General features: G+C 41.0%; 1 protein-coding gene across 4 annotated transcripts in view; it reads right to left on the minus strand.

The window, feature by feature from the left end:
- Positions 1-305: 305 nt before the first annotated feature.
- The window catches only part of LOC133799201 (uncharacterized), a 54,501-nt gene continuing 37,590 nt past the window's right edge, over positions 306-17,216 (minus strand). For 3 of the 4 annotated variants that reach the window (XM_062237284.1, XM_062237286.1, XM_062237283.1), the window contains one exon: positions 306-636. In XM_062237284.1, coding sequence (XP_062093268.1) covers positions 522-636 — 115 coding nt within the window. In that variant the 3' untranslated portion in view covers positions 306-521. Of the gene's footprint in view, positions 637-843; positions 1,361-17,216 lie in introns of those variants that run through there. The other variant, XM_062237285.1, reaches the window with a different exon arrangement.

The raw sequence follows: 17,216 nt of genomic DNA on the forward strand, positions 1-17,216 counted from the left end.
TTTATGTTTGTTCTAGTTTTTGAATTAGGCAGTGACAACAAAATATTATATATTATATGTTTAATATAATATTAAGTGTAAGTTTAATTAAATTTTATTTAAGTTATAAAATATATGGTTTTATTATTTTTATATAATTATGATTGTAAAATATCTCAAAAATATCTTATTTTAATTTTTTTAAATTATTTATTTATTCAATTTTATTTAAGTTCAAGCCATGTTTACAATCTACTATTAAATATAAAAATATTATGTTAAATATAATAATATTCCGTTAAAGTTAACGAAAAAAAATAAAAATCGTTAAAACCAAGAATTTCTATTATCTCAGATATATAAATAACAAGGCGTTAAAACCAAGAATTTCTATTATCTTAGAGATATAAATAACAAGGCACATTTATTACTATGATCACCTCTATTAATTTTCGTTATTAACTTAGAAAATAATGGAAAAGTAAAATTGGTAGTTATCTCAATTATTAATTCTCTACGTACGTTTATTCGAAGAACAATAGTTAAACACTAGTGAGAATTTTCTTGAGGTTGCGGTTGTAAACAAATGGTCGCTCAAGATGGGCAAGGTGGCCTGCCTTCTTTATTAAATTTAGAGTGGCTTTGTCACCAAGTTCCCTGTGACAATTTGGTGAAAACAATATAAATAACATATTAAGTGCACAGAGAATAATGCGACACAGTTATTTTAAGAGCACAAAATGATGTGACATGTATTTTAAACTATAAATTTATTAAGGTGGAACCATACTATTTTTTATATGTGACTTAAAATACGCTCATATCATTGTGTCTATTAGTAAGTAAAATAAGTGTATACCTATGTATACAATGTGAAAGTTTTATGGGATTATATTACTTTATTATCCTTTATTTGTTATATCAAATATTCACATTTCTTTAAATTAATTAATACTAAAAGAAGTATTTTGAATATCATAAATAATAATAATACTATATCTATTGTACTTCAAAAATACGAGCTGAATTCCTCAGCACGGGGTACAGCTGGCAGACAAGCATATGAAGAAAGCGTACAGATAGAGCATCTAGCTAGCTTTGGAGTGAGCAGCTCGAGTCAAACTTGACACCTTACGACGACCAGGTAGTCTCCAGATCGCCTCTTGCGCCAATAACTTAGTTCAAGTCGCACAATAGCCAAATCGCCTTCATGAAAATCTAAACGCGACCCGTGTCAGTTCAGATAAGTTCTGCGACACCCAACTCGAAGGAAGTGTTCAGCTCGCAGAAGCCTGATCATGACGTATAGTGAAGGATCCCAAAAGACTCGGAGATTCTTTATACGGTCATAAATGCTCATATATTATTATGTATTTATTACCTGATATTGTGGACATAAATCAATAGGCATTAATGTATTTATGCAAATAAGATGTTACCAAAAAATGTATGTTACCATATTTATGCATGGTTACTCAAAACTGTCCAGGCAGAATTCCCCATAAATACAAGGTAGAATGGATTGAAAAGGGGATCGACAATTTTATACACTGGAACTCTAGTGAAATTGTCACAAACAACTTCACGGTGAGACCAAAACAGATTAATAAAAAGTGACTTGTGGACTAGGTGGATTTTTAACCACTGAACCATGCAAAAACTATGTGAGTGTTCTTAATATTTCTTATTTGTCCAATTACAGTTTAGCAAAAGTCTAATGTCTCTATTTTTCGGATTCCTTAATCCACAGTTGGCGAAAAACTACATCAACAAATTGGTGCTTTCATTGAGAGCATATTAAGCTTAATTCCCCATGCAAGTTTCACCAAACAGTCACCATGGTGGTCACCTGATCTATGTGTGACAACGAGACGAAGCATCCTGATTGTCAGGAGGCTCACCGTGCAGACATCCCCACTGGAGCATCCTGGAAAAGAGCATGTGGACAAAGATGATGCTAGGAGCTCAGCCTCACGCCCACCAAATCCCCATCCAGGATACCTGACAGCCATCGAGATGGAAAACGATTAGTTAAGGAACCATCTTGCCCATGGTAACAAGCAAATTGAGGAGATCTTGGCTCGATTTCTCCCTCCTACAACTGATGTTAAAATCAAAAGGAGGCAAAGTGGGTCCTATAGGTCTCACATGAATAATCGACCCAATCTTGGTCACTATGTCAGAACTGCAACTCTGAGCTCCATACCTTTTGAGCGGATCCAGCAAAATACTTAACCTGCCAATCCTCACAGGAATCAACGACCTCATGTCAGTTGATCTGTTGGACCTACAATCCCGAGTTTCGTACGTTCTGAACGGATCCCATGAAATGCACAACCTACCAACCCTCGCAAGAACGATCATTCAACTAACACTCCCAGTAACCAACCTGGCCAAACAGGGCAAGCTGAAACCGATTCGAGGAGAAGGGACACCCCAGTAAATCCATCTGTGTCGCGCCCAGGACCTTCGACACAGAGAAATGAACTAGCATTTCCTCCAACCCGAGAAATTGGAGTAAACCAAGGGTGAGATAATCTAGTACGACCCAATGGAACAAGGATAGCTTCACCAATAAGGCATCCTCCATCGCCGATTTGACATAGAACGCCACCTCGCTCACAGAGGAGTGCTCCAGCTTGAGGGGATAGTAGAAGAAATCCTCCTCCCTCATAGGAAATTTATGACCCACGGTCTCGCACTAATATTCCAGGTCCTCGATCCCATCCACGAGTTGTAAGCTTCTCTAATGGTGGACAGAGAGCCAGCGCAAAGGTAGGCATGAGAGTGACCTGAGGAATCGCTTGAGCTCTACACAAAGCCTTCGCTCTGACCCACATTCTGACCTGCCTTATCATCTGAACTCACAAAGTGGACATCTAGCTCGCCATGATTATTTGAGTTACAGTCAGCCCAAGCGAGATCCGCCTATCGTATGCAACAATGGGAATGTCCCACCTAACCAAGCCCAATCTTGGAGGGAAAATAACTCATCTAACACGTACAACAAGATAGGGGCTGGTAATTAGCTCCCGAATAACCGAGACACCAAAGATCCAACCCTCGATCGGCTGGCCCTAATGGGACAATAGATGAAGAAAATCCTATCTAGAAAAGGAGTCGACGATTGTGATTCTGATGAGGAGCCCGAGCCTTTTGCTCCTAACATTGCAGCAGCTCCGTGTCTTATTGGCTTTAGGATGTCGACCATGGCCACATATGATGGAAACTCTGTCCTGTCCAATCACCTCGGGACCTTCAATACGTTAATGATGGCCCACAATGTCGGATTTGACCTAAGATATATCCTTTTCCTAGCAACACTGACTGGGTTGGCAAAGTTATGATCCAATAAGTACAAGAAACATCCAATCACCATGTGGAAGAAATTATCTTTGGAAATTAAGAGGCAGTTCCGAGCTGTGAAGGAAGCTCGCGTTGAAGCCGATTCATTTGCCAACATAAAAAAAAACATCCCAGTGAATCCCTCAAAGCATATTTAAACTGGTTTACCAATGCGGCAACACGAGCCAGAGATGTTGATGACAGCTCCAAGCTCATGGCTATGAGGATAGGGAACACAGTAGGAGGTGTTTTATGGAAAGAACTCTAGCGAAAAGGAGTTAAGAGTGTAGATGAATTCCTGGCTCGAGCTCAGGAATGGATAAATCTAGAGGAGGTACAATATGATGTCGAAGGAACAAACCAGACCCCTGTCCAGCACGTTGGAGCGGTAATGGATGTTGCAGCTACGACTCAGCCTGCTACCCAAAATAACCAGGTAGGGAGTGATAAGCAGAAGGGGATTGGTGATGGTGACTAGAATGACAATAAAAAAAAAAAAATCTGGTGAAAAGTACAAGTCCATCTACACCGCCTATACCGACGTGACATATACAGGAGAGTGTATCTTCTTGGCAAACTCTAATCTCCTTCCATGGAAGAAACTGGAGCCTTTGAGGCACCAAAGGGCGAAGAGAGACCAAGCCAAATTCTGTCGATATCACAACGACATCGACCATCACACTGATGATTTCTGTCAACTAAAATATGAGATCGAAACTCTCATATAGGCTTGACCGTTAGCCCAATATGACAAAAACAAAGTAGTTCCCAATCAGCCAGTAGAGCAAAATATTCAACCAACTCATGAAAAATCTCGTCAATCAAATCCATACTCAACCACACCAAGGGAATCAGATCATCCCTCCTCCAATAGAAGGGAAGGACATAGCCATTATTGTTGGAGGACATCATCTGGTGGGCATGAGTAATGGGGCCCAGAAAAAGTACATACAGGAGCTAAAAGCCCATAATGGCACTGAATTCATTCTGAAGCAAAGGTTATCAAAACAACAACGGTTGGAAAAGCAACCAATCATTTTCACGAAAGAGGACACTATCCATGTCTAGTTCCCACATAATGATCCGCTGGTGGTAACAATTTAGCTCGCCAATCGAAGAGTACGAAGAATAATTATTGATAATGGGAGCTCTGTAAACGTGATATTTTGGTCCACCCTAGAAAAGATAGGGTTATATGTAGTCGATCATAAGGCGACCTCGATGACCCTATATGGATTCTCGAGAGAAGGAACAATAGCCATAGGGACGATCGGGCTTGTAGTGACACTGGGAGATGATATGCGTGTTTTTGCTAAAATGCTCAATTTTGTCTTGATCGATTGTTCGACTGCATACAAAGAAATTTTGGGACAACCCGCGCTGATGAATTTTAAAGCTATCACCTAAATTTGTCATTTAGCAATGAAGTTTTCTTCAACCTCAAGTATATGCACTGTAAGAGGGGATCAGCTTGCTACTAGAGAATGTTATAACATTGCTATGACAGGAAAATCACAACCCGAGCAGCAATCGATGGTCATCATTGTGGGCAATGAGGAGCCTCGAGTAATGGAAATTGCCCATGGGGTGGAAGAACCTCAAGAAGGAGATAACAAGGTCGCCCAATAGGATGACATTTATCTGAGAAAAGGCGAGGACAAGTCTAAGCTTTGAGCATTGGAGGAGCTCGAGGAAATTAGTATCGACCTAGAGGTACCTTTAAGGGTTGTAAAGGTTGGGAAGAATCTTGAAACTGAAAGGAAGAAAGAGTTGGTCGAGTTATTGAGAAATAACCTAGACGTATTCGCTTGGTCACATGATGATATGCTGGGAATCAATCAAAACGTTTGGATGCATACTCTAAATCTGGACAGGAATGTGCTTCCATAGGTACAAAAACAAAGGCTTCTGGGGAAGGAACGATAAGAAACTTAAGAAGAAGAAGTAGCTAGCTTACTTAAGTGTGGATTCATAAGGGATGCAAAATATTCGACCTGAATTGCTAACCCTGTTTTGCAAAATCCTAAAGCATTGGGACGTTTGCTTAAGTGGGCCATCGAGCTCAGTGAGTTCAAAATATTATATATGCCACGAACAATAATCAAGAGTCAAGCACTCGCTGATTTTGTGGCAGAATGTAGATGTTTCCGAGATGAGCCAATGAGTGAACCAAAGCAAGAATTGTGGAAGTTCTTCGTTGATGGATCATCTAACGAGAACGGATCCAAGGCTGGGATAATTATGATCTCGCCTGTGGAACATCGATTCCATACAACCCTGAGGTTTAGTTTTGAAGCATCCAACAATGAAGAAGAGTCGAGGCTCTATTGGCAGGAATACGAGTGACAAAAGAAATCAAAGAAAATGCGATTCAATGTTATACTGATTCCCGGCTTGTAGTTAATCAGATATTGGGGGAGTATAAAGCTCGAGGTATCAAAATGATGGCTTATTTAGCTAAGGTTAAAGATGAGTTGTCTGAGTTTGAGTTCTGCTCCATTGAGTAGGTACCCCGCGAACAGAATTTGAATGATGATGCTTTAGCCCAACTTGCCACCACCAAAGAGGCGAATACGTTAAATGCATTCCCAGTGGATATCATAGAACAATCAATCATAACAGAACAACCGGTTGAGGTTGAAGTGATTGACACAAAACTGTAACTACCCAAAAATGCTAATTGGGTTTAGTGCCTTGATTAGCGTGTCGGGAAGGCATAATTGGATATGTGTATGATTAATTGATTAAATGTGTGACTATGTAGCATGCATGATATATATGATGATATGAACATATTTATATTCATGTTTATAAGTATTAGATATACATGTGGGCCCGTTATTGTTTATAAAGGCATATCTGTAATTTTGGCCTGTTAAGGGCATAAATGTTATTACATGTGTTATATGATTGAGGCAACATTATTATGTGGATAAATTTGCGGTATACGACTCAAGGCATTCCTAGTGAGCGGATTAGATTAATGGTCATAGTGGGGTTTAATACCCGGCTCGGGATGAGCTTAGGGGTATTTTGGGAAGTTTAACGTATATTTGAGATTTATCGAGTAATGGGTAAGTATTTGGTAATTAGTTGGACATAATGGGATTAATTGGGAATTGGTAGGATGACTCGAGGAATTAGCGGGAATCGGGATAAAACACCATTATGCCCTTATGGGTGATAAAGGAGGCTGAGTTATATTTGAGGGGTATTTATGTCTTTTGGGGTTAAGAATGTCCTTAGACACTTTAGAATTTACTAGAAATCACTAAGGAACCTCTCTGCACTCTCTCTCCCTCTCACTCACGTTCACCCTCTCTCCTTCTCTTGAGCTTGAAACTTTGAAGTGCTGAAGGAAAGTCTGGACCATAAAGCTTAGGAAATCTGAAGAATTGAGGATAGGATTGACAAGGAACGGCTGGGGGAAATCAAGCCATTAGAGCTTGCATGAAAATGGATACTAGTTTTGGGTGTTTGATGAATGTAAGGAATTTTTTATAGGTTGGTTATGATGTTTAGGCTGTAAGGATAAGGACTATGGACTTAATTCTAAGTTTGGCTGATGATTGGGGTGTGAATTAGGGGTTTAGGCTCAAGGAAAATTGTAAGAAAAAGGTTGATTTTCTGGGTTACATGGCTCGTGTCGCAGCCCTGTTCTTTAGGCTCTACAGCCTGTGTGCTCTAAGAGGCTGGAAAGTCTATGTTTTACCTAGGCGTGTCGTGGCTCGTATCCTCCAACAAGGAGGGACTTGCCCTTTGTCTAAGAGCGCGGGCCGTGGCCCTAAATGGAAAGGAAAGGGAAACTTAGGTTTTAGGCTTGGGGAGTCTTTGGGATTTTAATCTAAGTGCTCGGGATGAATTCTACTACCCAGTTTAGTATAATTCAAGGTCCCGGAGCCTAGTATTTGTTTCCAAAACATTTAATTTGATTAGAATTTGATAGTCATCCATTATTGATTTTCACTAGGAGTATCGTTAAGGCTCAGGACTGATGATCGTGCTCGGGACCGCTCTTTATTCATCGCTCGGGACTCGAGGTAAGAAAACTGCATCCATGTGGTTGTGATCGGGACTGAGATTCTCTGTAATTGAACGTATGTGTGTTCTGTAACTTATATGACTGTTATGTGTAATGTGAAAGTATGGCCTAAAGGAGTCGGCACTAATGATAAGCGTACTGAACGCAGCTCGACCTAAGCAGCCGGGATCACCTAAATAACTAGAGGACTCGGCCTAAGGGCGCCGACACCGAAATATTTGTATTACAGATTGGGTTGTATGCTTGAAAGTATATGTTTATCGTCGTCTAGTTTAATACTTGTATTTTGTTGCTATTGACCTGATTCATCTGAGGTTGCTATGTATGCTTTGTTATCACCTATGTTTGTAGAATTTAGTTTTCTTGATGGGCCTTGGCTCACGGGCACTACATGTTGCAGGTAAAGGCAAAGGAAAATTGGGCCAACCATGTGTTGGAGAGCTTTGGGGGCGGAGTATACATCGATAGCTTCTCGACCTCAACAACCGAGGGAATTATAGGAACTAGAGCTTTAAACTATATTTTTCCATTAGACTGGCTTCTGTTGGATTAACTTTTGAGAGTTGTTTCTACCATGTAAACCTTATTTTTGGGATCCCATGTATCAAACCTTTATTTTAATGAAAATCAATCATTATATGATCAAAATCTTTTAACCCTAACCTGTTAGATGACTTTTGAAACACATTTATATTCAAACGACCTGAGTAGCAGGTCTTGCACTATTTTAAACATATAGTGTAACGGTCTTGGTTACCTGAGGCGTTACAACTTGGTATCATAGCTGACTAGGTTTAAGGGTTCCTGAAGACTGGCTGGGCATTTACACTCGTCGCTAAAGACAAGCTCGACTCAGGGTCTAGTAACCATATATGTGATTATATGTTTAAATGAAGTGTAAATGCTTTATCTGCATGATTAATAGGGAGCATGAGATATACTGATAGGGCTTGGCCCTTGACTGTTATGTGAATATGTTAGGGCGTGCTTATTATCATTGCTACTGTATGTGAATAATTGTTTGAATGCATGTTTTCATCATGATTGTGCATTGTGGCCTTGATATTGGCATTGGACCATGGAACGAATATGAACCTGTTATCATTGCCTGACCATCCAAGCCATTGATTACATATAAACTTGGATAGTTATGCATCCAAGGTGATCAATGCGACTAGCCACACTGGGGTCGAAGCTAGATATGATGAGTAGGGCCAAAACTGGCAGTAGTTGCTTACTGATATGCAAGCCAGACTTTAAAGTCAGGAAGAGTAGATTCGCCTTATGAGGCAACATGCTCCATCAGGGAGCGCCACACCTAATTTTCCACCTGTTGTGGCACCGACTGTTCACCCACCTGAGATTGAAAATAGGTTGGAGCCACTTTATGAGAGATTCAGGAGACAGCATCGCCCAACCTTTCAGGGAGGACCAGATCCACTGAAGGCTAAACAGTGGATGGGTATGATTACCTCCATCCTGGATTTTAAGAGGGTGGAAGGTAATGACAGGGTGGTCTGTGCCACCTATATATGCTTTGAGAGGATGCTTGTATTTGGTGGGAGGTGGCATCACAGACTCGAGATGTTTCTGCTATGAGTTGGGATGAGTTCGTAGATCTTTTCAACCAGAAATATTATAATGTTGTTGTTAGGGTGGCGAAGGTTAATGAGTTCATTGGGTTGGTTCAGGGCAGCAGACAGTTACTGAGTATGCCCTAAAATTCGATAGGCTAGCAAAGTTGCACTAGATTTAGTGCCTACTGATGCAGCTAGGCAGGACAGGTTCGTTCGAGGGCTTAATGCTATGATAGCCCGAGATGTGAGGATCACATCAGTGCCTGGGGAGACGACTTATGCCCAGGATGTTGAGGAGGCTCTTACTGTTGAGGAGGTAAAGAATAAGATCTGGAGAGAGAACACTATGAGACGAGATGTTCACAAGGCAGTGCCTCCATATACAAGGTCTGGTAGGGGCGGAGGCCCCAGTGATCAGAAGAGGAAGACCCCTGACACGTTGACAACTGTTGGTCTTGATAGGAGGGGCCGGGGTGCCCAAGGTGGCTGCCAGGGAGGCGGTGAGTCATGGAGGATCTATCCAGAGTGCACTAGATGCAGGAACCGCCATCTGGGCGAATGTCAGGAAAAGGCATGTTACTTGTGTGGGGTGGTTGGACACCTCAAGAAAGATTTCCCGATGTTGAAGAAAGAGGAACGAGGGAAGGTGGACAGCGTTACTCCAGCTCAGCTGTTCACCTTGACACAGGTAGAGGCTGAGGCTAGTCCCTCGATAGTGACAGGTCAACTTTCTAGGGTTGGCTCTTCATATACTGTATTGATTGAATCTGGTGCTACACATTCATTTGTTTCTAGTAAAGTGATTGATAGATTGTGTAGGCCTAGTAAGTATTATACTGCGGGGTTTGGGACTATACTGCCTACAGGGGAGCTGGTAGTTTCTAGGAGATGTATTAGAGCACTGCCAGTGATGGTGGATAGTAGGGAACTATCAGTAGATTTGATTGAGTTGATATGGAAAATTTTGATATGATTTTGGGGATGGATTGGTTAGTTAGATACAAGGCCACTATAGATTGCAGAAAGAAGATGGTGACTTTCGAGCCAAAGGGTGAAGACCCCTTTATTTTTATGGGTGTTATGTGTGGACCCTGCATTCCTATGATATCAGCGTTGAAGGCTAGGGACCTATTACAAGGAGGTTGTATAGGCTTTCTAGCTAGTATGGCGGATACCACTAGAGTTACGCCAGTGGGGCCGAGAGAGATGAAACTTGTATGAGAGTTCTTAGACGTGTTTCCTGAAGACTTACCGGGACTGCCGCCGCACAAGGAAATTCAGTTCGTTGTCGAGTTAGCACCGGGTACAGAGCCAATGTCGAGGGCACCATATAGGATGGCTCTGGCAGAGTTAAAGGAGTTGAAGATACAGTTGTAGGAGCTTCTAGACTTGGAATTTATCATACCTAGCTTCTCGCCGTGGGGTGCTCCAGTTTTGTTTGTGAAGAAGAAGGATGGGACTCTGAGACTGTGTATAGACTACAGGGAGTTGAACAATTTGACCATCAAGAACAAGTACCCCCTACCAAGGATAGATGACCTGTTCGACCAGCTGCAAGATAAGACGGTATTCTCGAAGATTGATCTTCGATCTAGTTATCACCAACTGAGGATCAAGGATGAGGATATTCTGAAGATGACCTTCCGTACGAGGTATGGGCATTACGAGTTCTTGGTCATGTCATCCGGTTTGACCAATGCCCCAGCAAAATTTATGGATCTGATGAACACGGTGTTCACGGAATTCTTAGATCAGTTGATTGTCTTCATCGACGACATCTTAGTTTACTCTAGTTCAGAGGCAGAGCATGAGCATCATCTCCGACAGGTATTATGAAGATTGAGAGAGCATCGGTTGTATACTAAGTTTAAGAAGTGTGAGTTCTGGCTACCGGAATTGACATTCCTTGGACACATTGTTAGTGGAGATGGGATTAAGGTAGATCTGGCCAAGGTAGAGGCAGTTAGGGATTGGCCGAGGCCAAGAAACGACTCGAAGGTTAGGAGCTTCCTTGGACTAGCAGGATATTACAGATGGTTTGTATAAGGCTTTTCAAAGATTGCTGCATCGTTGACTGAGTTGACACGAAAGAACCTGACGTTTAACTGGTCAAACAAGTGTGAGGGTAGTTTTTAGGAGTTAAAGCGATGATTGATTACTGCTCCGGTGTTGAGCATCCCTTCGGAGGGAGGGAAGTTTGTGGTGTACTATGACACATCAAGACTGGGATGTGGATGCATGTTGATGCAGAATGAGAAGGTTATTGCCTATGCGTCGCGATAGTTGAAGGATTATGAACAGCGGTATCCTACCCATGATTTGGAACTAGCAGTGGTGGTATTCGCACTGAAAGTTTGGCAACATTACTTGTATGGAAATAAGTGTGAGATATACATCGATCATAAGAGTTTGACGTATTTCTTCACCTAGAAAGACTTAAACATGAGACAAAGACGTTTGCTGGAATTGGTGAAGGACTATGACTGTGACATCCTTTACCACCATGGAAAAGCCAATGTAGTGGCAGATGAGTTGAGCCGAATGGGTCGAGGACAATTATTTAGTTCGAAGCAGATATAGAAGGAATTGGCAGAGAAGATGGCCAAAGCGAGGATACAGTTGGTTGTGGGCCAATTGGCCAACATTACTTTAAATCTACCCTTCTGGAGAGGATAAGAGAGAGTCAAATGGATGATGCACAGTTGCAGGAGGTTAGAGGAAATTTCCTAGCTGGAGTGGCAAAGGACTATTCTAATTCAGAGATGAGTTTACTACGGTACAAGGATCGGATGTGTGTTTCGATGGATATGGGTATTAGACGAGAGATACTTGATGAATCCCATACTAAACCATACTCACTCCATCCAGGCACCATGAAGATGTATCAGGATCTACAGACTTTATACTGGTGACCTGTGATGAAGAAGGACGTGGTTGAATACGTGGCCAAGTGTTTGACCTGTCCGCGGGTAAAGGCTGAACATCAGTGACCAGCGGGGTTATTACAGCCTTTGGGTATTCCCGAGTGGAAGTGGGAAGATATTACTATGGATTTCGCAGGAGGTTTGCTCAGAACGGTGGGGCAACATGACTCGGTGTGGGTGATAGTTGTTATGTTATTTCATATAATATAATATTATATTAAATAATGTGACAAATGTGATTTGTCACACAAATGTGATTTGTCACACAAATGTGATTTGTCACACAAATGTGATTTGTCACACCTTGTAACATATTATTGAGAGTCACCAAATTGGACACATGTGTGTGCCCAAATGTGACATATTTTGGAGTTATAAAATCAGTTACAAATTTGTAACTCCCAAATATTACCCAATAATGTGTATATTGTATGTTACATATTTGAGATTGGATTTCATAAAGCCATAATGAAATATGGCTATTGGAGACATGTTTTTAACTCCCAATAGGTGTTTGGAGGTTACAAAATCATGTCAGAAAGGATTTGGGACGTTTTGGAACGATTTGGAAAATGACAATTTTTGTGCTGAAACTAGGCTATGGCCGCGGCCACTGTCTTTCCCTGGCCGCGGCCTGGGGGACAGAGGCCAGTGGCTGCGGCCAATGAGGCTGACAACCTATGTGAATTTTTAGCTTTTTCCAAATTGAACGGTTCTAACATCCCAAATAACTCCCAAATCTCTATTTTAATTCCATAAACATCCAATTAAACATTGGTAACAGTCATGGGGGTTACTGGAATTTTAAATTCAAAGGGGTATCTCAAACTCTATAAATAGGAGCCTAATGCTCACTTGTAAGACACCATTTTTCATCCACAAAGCACTTGGCTGGAAAATACACCTTGAGGCTTGATTATTCCAGAAAGCATTTCCAAAATCTATGAGAGAACCCTTAGTGCTTGAGTTAGGGGGAAATAATCTTTTGAACAAAGGTTTTAAACCTTGTTCAAGTTGGTGATCCCCAACCCTCTTCACTTAGGTTGTGTAAGTGAGAGTTTACTATTGTTTTGTTCTTGCATTTTTTCTTTATTACTTTTCTTCTTATTTTCATTTTTCTATTTACTTGTAACTTTTGTTTAGAGTTGTAATCTTCTTTTCTTTTGTTTCAAACACCTTTCCTTTATTTGTAATCTTTTGTTTAGAGTTGTACTTTTACTATTCTCTTCATTATCATCTTCTTCTTCTTTTATTTGTTTATTTGTATTTTCAGTTATAGAGTTGTAACTTTATTTAATCAATCATATATTTTCAGTCATATATTTGTAATACTTTGCATAGAGTTGTATTATCTTACCTATTTCCATTGAGGCAAATACATATTTTCCTAACAATAGTAGACAGATACACCAAGTCAGCCCACTTTCTACCAGTGAGGATGACATATACTGTAGATCAGTACGCGGAGTTGTATGTGAGGGAGATTGTACGTCTCCATGGGGTTCCTAAATCTATAGTATCAGACCGGGATCCCATATTTACCTCCAAGTTTTGGGATGGTTTGCAGAAAGCTATGGGAACTCAGCTGAAGTTCAATACAACCTTTATCCTCAGCTAGACGGACAGTCTGAGAGGACAATTCAGATACTGGTGGACATATTTAATGCATGTGTGTTAGACTTCGAGGGGTCATGGATTAAGTACCTCTCGTTGATTGAGTTTTCATACAACAACGATTATCAATCAACGATTGGAGTAGCTCTATACGAGATGTTATATGGAAGGAAATGTAGATCACCCATTCATTGGGATGAAATGGGGGACATGAGGTATTTTGGACCGGGGATGGTTCAGTAGACTAATGAAGCTATTGAGAAGAATTGGGATTGAATGCTCGCTTTGCAGAGCAGACAGAAAATCTACGCTGACCCTAACCGTAGAGACGTGGAGTTTTAGGTGGGAGACCACGTGTTTCTGCGAGTTTCACCACTGCGAGGGGTGAAGAGATTTGGGAAAATGGGCAAGTTGAGCCCTAGATTCAAAGGGTCTTTTGAGATCTTGGAGAGGATCGAGTAGGTAGCCTAAAGATTGGCTCTGCCACTGTCAATATTAGGAGTTGACGACGTATTACACATCTCTATGCTTCAGAAGTATGTCTCAGATATGACTCATGTATTGGGATATGAGATTCTAGAACTTTAGACAAATATATCGTATGAGGAGCGACCAGTTCATATCCTAGATATGAAGGATAAAGTTTTGAGGAACAAGACTATTCCTCTAGTCAAAGTCTTATGGAGGAATAGCAATGTCGAGGAAATGAGCTGGGAGCTTGAGTGAGCTATGCGGGATCAGTATCCTGAGTTATTCGGGTAAATTTCGAATACGAAATTCTCAGTAGGTGGGGATAGTTGTAACGATCCAAAAATGTTAATAGGGTTTTGTGCCTTGATTAGCGTGCCGGGAGGGAATAATTGGATATGTGAGTGATTAATTGATTAAATGCGTGACTATGTGGCATGCATGATATATATGATGATATGAATATATTTATATGCATGTCGCATGTGGGCGTGTTATTGTTTATAAGGGCATATCTATAATTTTGGCCCGTTAATGGCAAAAATGTGATTATATGTGTAAAATGATTGAGGCCACATGATTATGTATAGGGCTCAAGGCGATCCAAGTGAGCAGATTAGCGGAACGATCACAGCGGAGTTTAATACCCTGCTCGGGGTGAGCTTAGGTGTATTCTGGGAAGTTTAACGCATATTTGAGATTTATCGAGTAATGGTAAGTATTTGGTAATTAGTTGGACATAACGGGATTAATTGGAAATTGGTAGGATGACTCAAGGAATTAGCGGGAATCGGGATAAATGACCATTATGCCCTTATGGGAGATAAAGGAGGCTGAGTTATATTTGAGGGGTATTTATGTCTTTTGGGGTTAAGAATGTCCTTAGACACTTTATAATTTACCAGAAATCACTAAGGAACCTCTCAGCACTCTCTCTCCCTCTCACTCACATTCACTCTCTCTCCTTCTCTTAAGCTTGAAACTTTGAAGTGCTGAAGGAAATTCTGGACCATAAAGCTTGGGAAATCTGAAGAATTGAGGCTAGGATTGACAAGGAACAGTTGTGGGAAATCAAGCCATTAACATAGGTAAGGTTTCAAGTCTTAACTTGCTAAATTCTCCTCGATTGTTGTTAGAACTTAGAGCTTGCATGAAAATGGATTCCAAGACTGGTTTTGGGTGTTTGATGAGTGTAAGGAATTGTTTATAGGTTGGTTATGATGTTTAAGCTGTAAGGATAAGGATTCTGGACTTAATTCTGAGTTTGGCTAATGATTGGGGTATTAATTTGGGGTTTAGGCTCGAGAAAAAACGCGGGAAAAAGGCTGATTTTCTAGGTTTGGGGGCTTAGGTCGCAACCCTGTTCTTCAAGCACTGCGGCCCGTGTACTCGAAGAGGCTGGAAAGCCTCTGTTTTACCTAGGCGCACCGCGGCCTTGGAGGGCATGTCGCGGTCCGTGTCCTCCACTAGGGAGGGCCTTACCCTCTGTATAAGAGGCTTGCAGCGACCCAAAAGGGCATGTTGTAGCCCTAAATGAAAAGGAAAGGGAAACTTAGGTATTATGCTCGGGGAGGCTTGAGGATTTTAACCTAAGCGCTCGGGACAAATTCTACTACCCAGTTCAGTAGAATTCGAGGTCCCGGAGGCTAGTATTTGTTTCCAAAACATTTAATTGGATTAGAATTTAATATTCATCCATTATTTCTTATGACCTGGAGTACCGTTAAGGCTCAGCACTGAGGATCGTGCTCGAGACCACTCTTTATCCATCGCTCGAGACTCGAGGTAAGAAAACTGGACCCATGTGGTTGTGATCGAGACAGAGATATCCTGTAATTGAACGTATGTGTGTTATGTAACTTATATGACTGTTTTGTGTAATGTAAAAGTACAACCTAAGGGAGTCGGGGCTGATGATAAGCGTAATGAACGCAGCTCGGCCTAAGCAAGTTGGGATTAGCTAAATAACCAGAGGACTCGGCCTAAGGGCGCCGACACCTAAATATTTGCATTACAGATTAGGTTATATGCTTGAAAGTATATGTTTATCGTCATCTAGTTTAATACTTGTATTATGTTGCTATTGAATTGATTGATCTGAGGTTGCTACGTATGCTTTGTTATTACCTATGTTTGTTGAATTTAGTTTTCTTGGTGGGCCTTGGATCACGGGTGCTACGTGGTGCATGTAAAGACAAAGGAATATTGGACAAACCATGAGTTGGAGAGCTTGGGGAGCGGAGTGTACATTGACAGCTGCTCGACCACCATGGACAAGGGAATTAAAGGAACTAGAGCTTTAAACTGTATTTTTCCATTACACTGGCTTCTGTTGTATTAACTTTTGAGGGTTGTTTCTGCCATGTAAACCTTATTTTTGGGATCCCATGTATCAAACCTTTATTTTAATGAAAATCAATCATTTTATGATCAATATCTTTTAACCCTAACCTATTAGATGACTTTTGAAACACATTTATATTCAAACGACCTGAGTAAAAGGTCTTGTACTATTTTAAACACACTGTGTAACGATCTTGGTTACCCAGAGCGTTACAAAAACTGACTTGGATAACCCCATAATAGAATACCTCACAACCGGTAAGCTACAAATTGACCGGAAGGACACAAGAAAATTGTTATATCAAGTTCCATAGTATGTTATCGTTGAGGGAATTCTCTACTGATGAGGGCATTCGCTACCCCTCCTGCGGTGTGTTCTCCCCGAGGAAGCACAGACTATCTTACATGAGACACATGAAGGATTCTACGGAGACCACGATGGGGGGTAAAACCTGACTCTAAATATATTGAGGCATGGGTATTTTTGGCATACTCTCAAAAAGGAATCGATCTCATACGTCGAAAAAGTGTGATAATTGCCAACGCTTTGCAACAATTGCTCGAGTAGCACGCATGGAGCTAACCATGATTTCATTACCCTGGCTATTCTAAGTATGTTGGATCGACCTAATTGGTTCACTACCAGCTGGAAAAGGAGAAGTTCTCTATGCATTTGTCGCCATCAACTACATTACAAAGTGGGTCAAGGCTGAGCCACTGGCGACAATAACCTCGAAGAGTGTCCTAGATTTTGTCGTGAAGAACATCATATGTCGTTTTGGGCTCTCAAAAAAGATCGTGTCTGACAACGGAACTCAGTTCGATAGTTATCCTTTCACAAACTTTTTGTGAGAAGTATGACATAACCAAGAGTTTTTCTTCAGTGGCGTATCCGCAAGCTAATGGGCAGGTTGAGGTTGTGAA

Source organism: Humulus lupulus, chromosome 1, assembly GCF_963169125.1.
Source record: "Humulus lupulus chromosome 1, drHumLupu1.1, whole genome shotgun sequence".
NCBI lineage: Eukaryota > Viridiplantae > Streptophyta > Magnoliopsida > Rosales > Cannabaceae > Humulus > Humulus lupulus.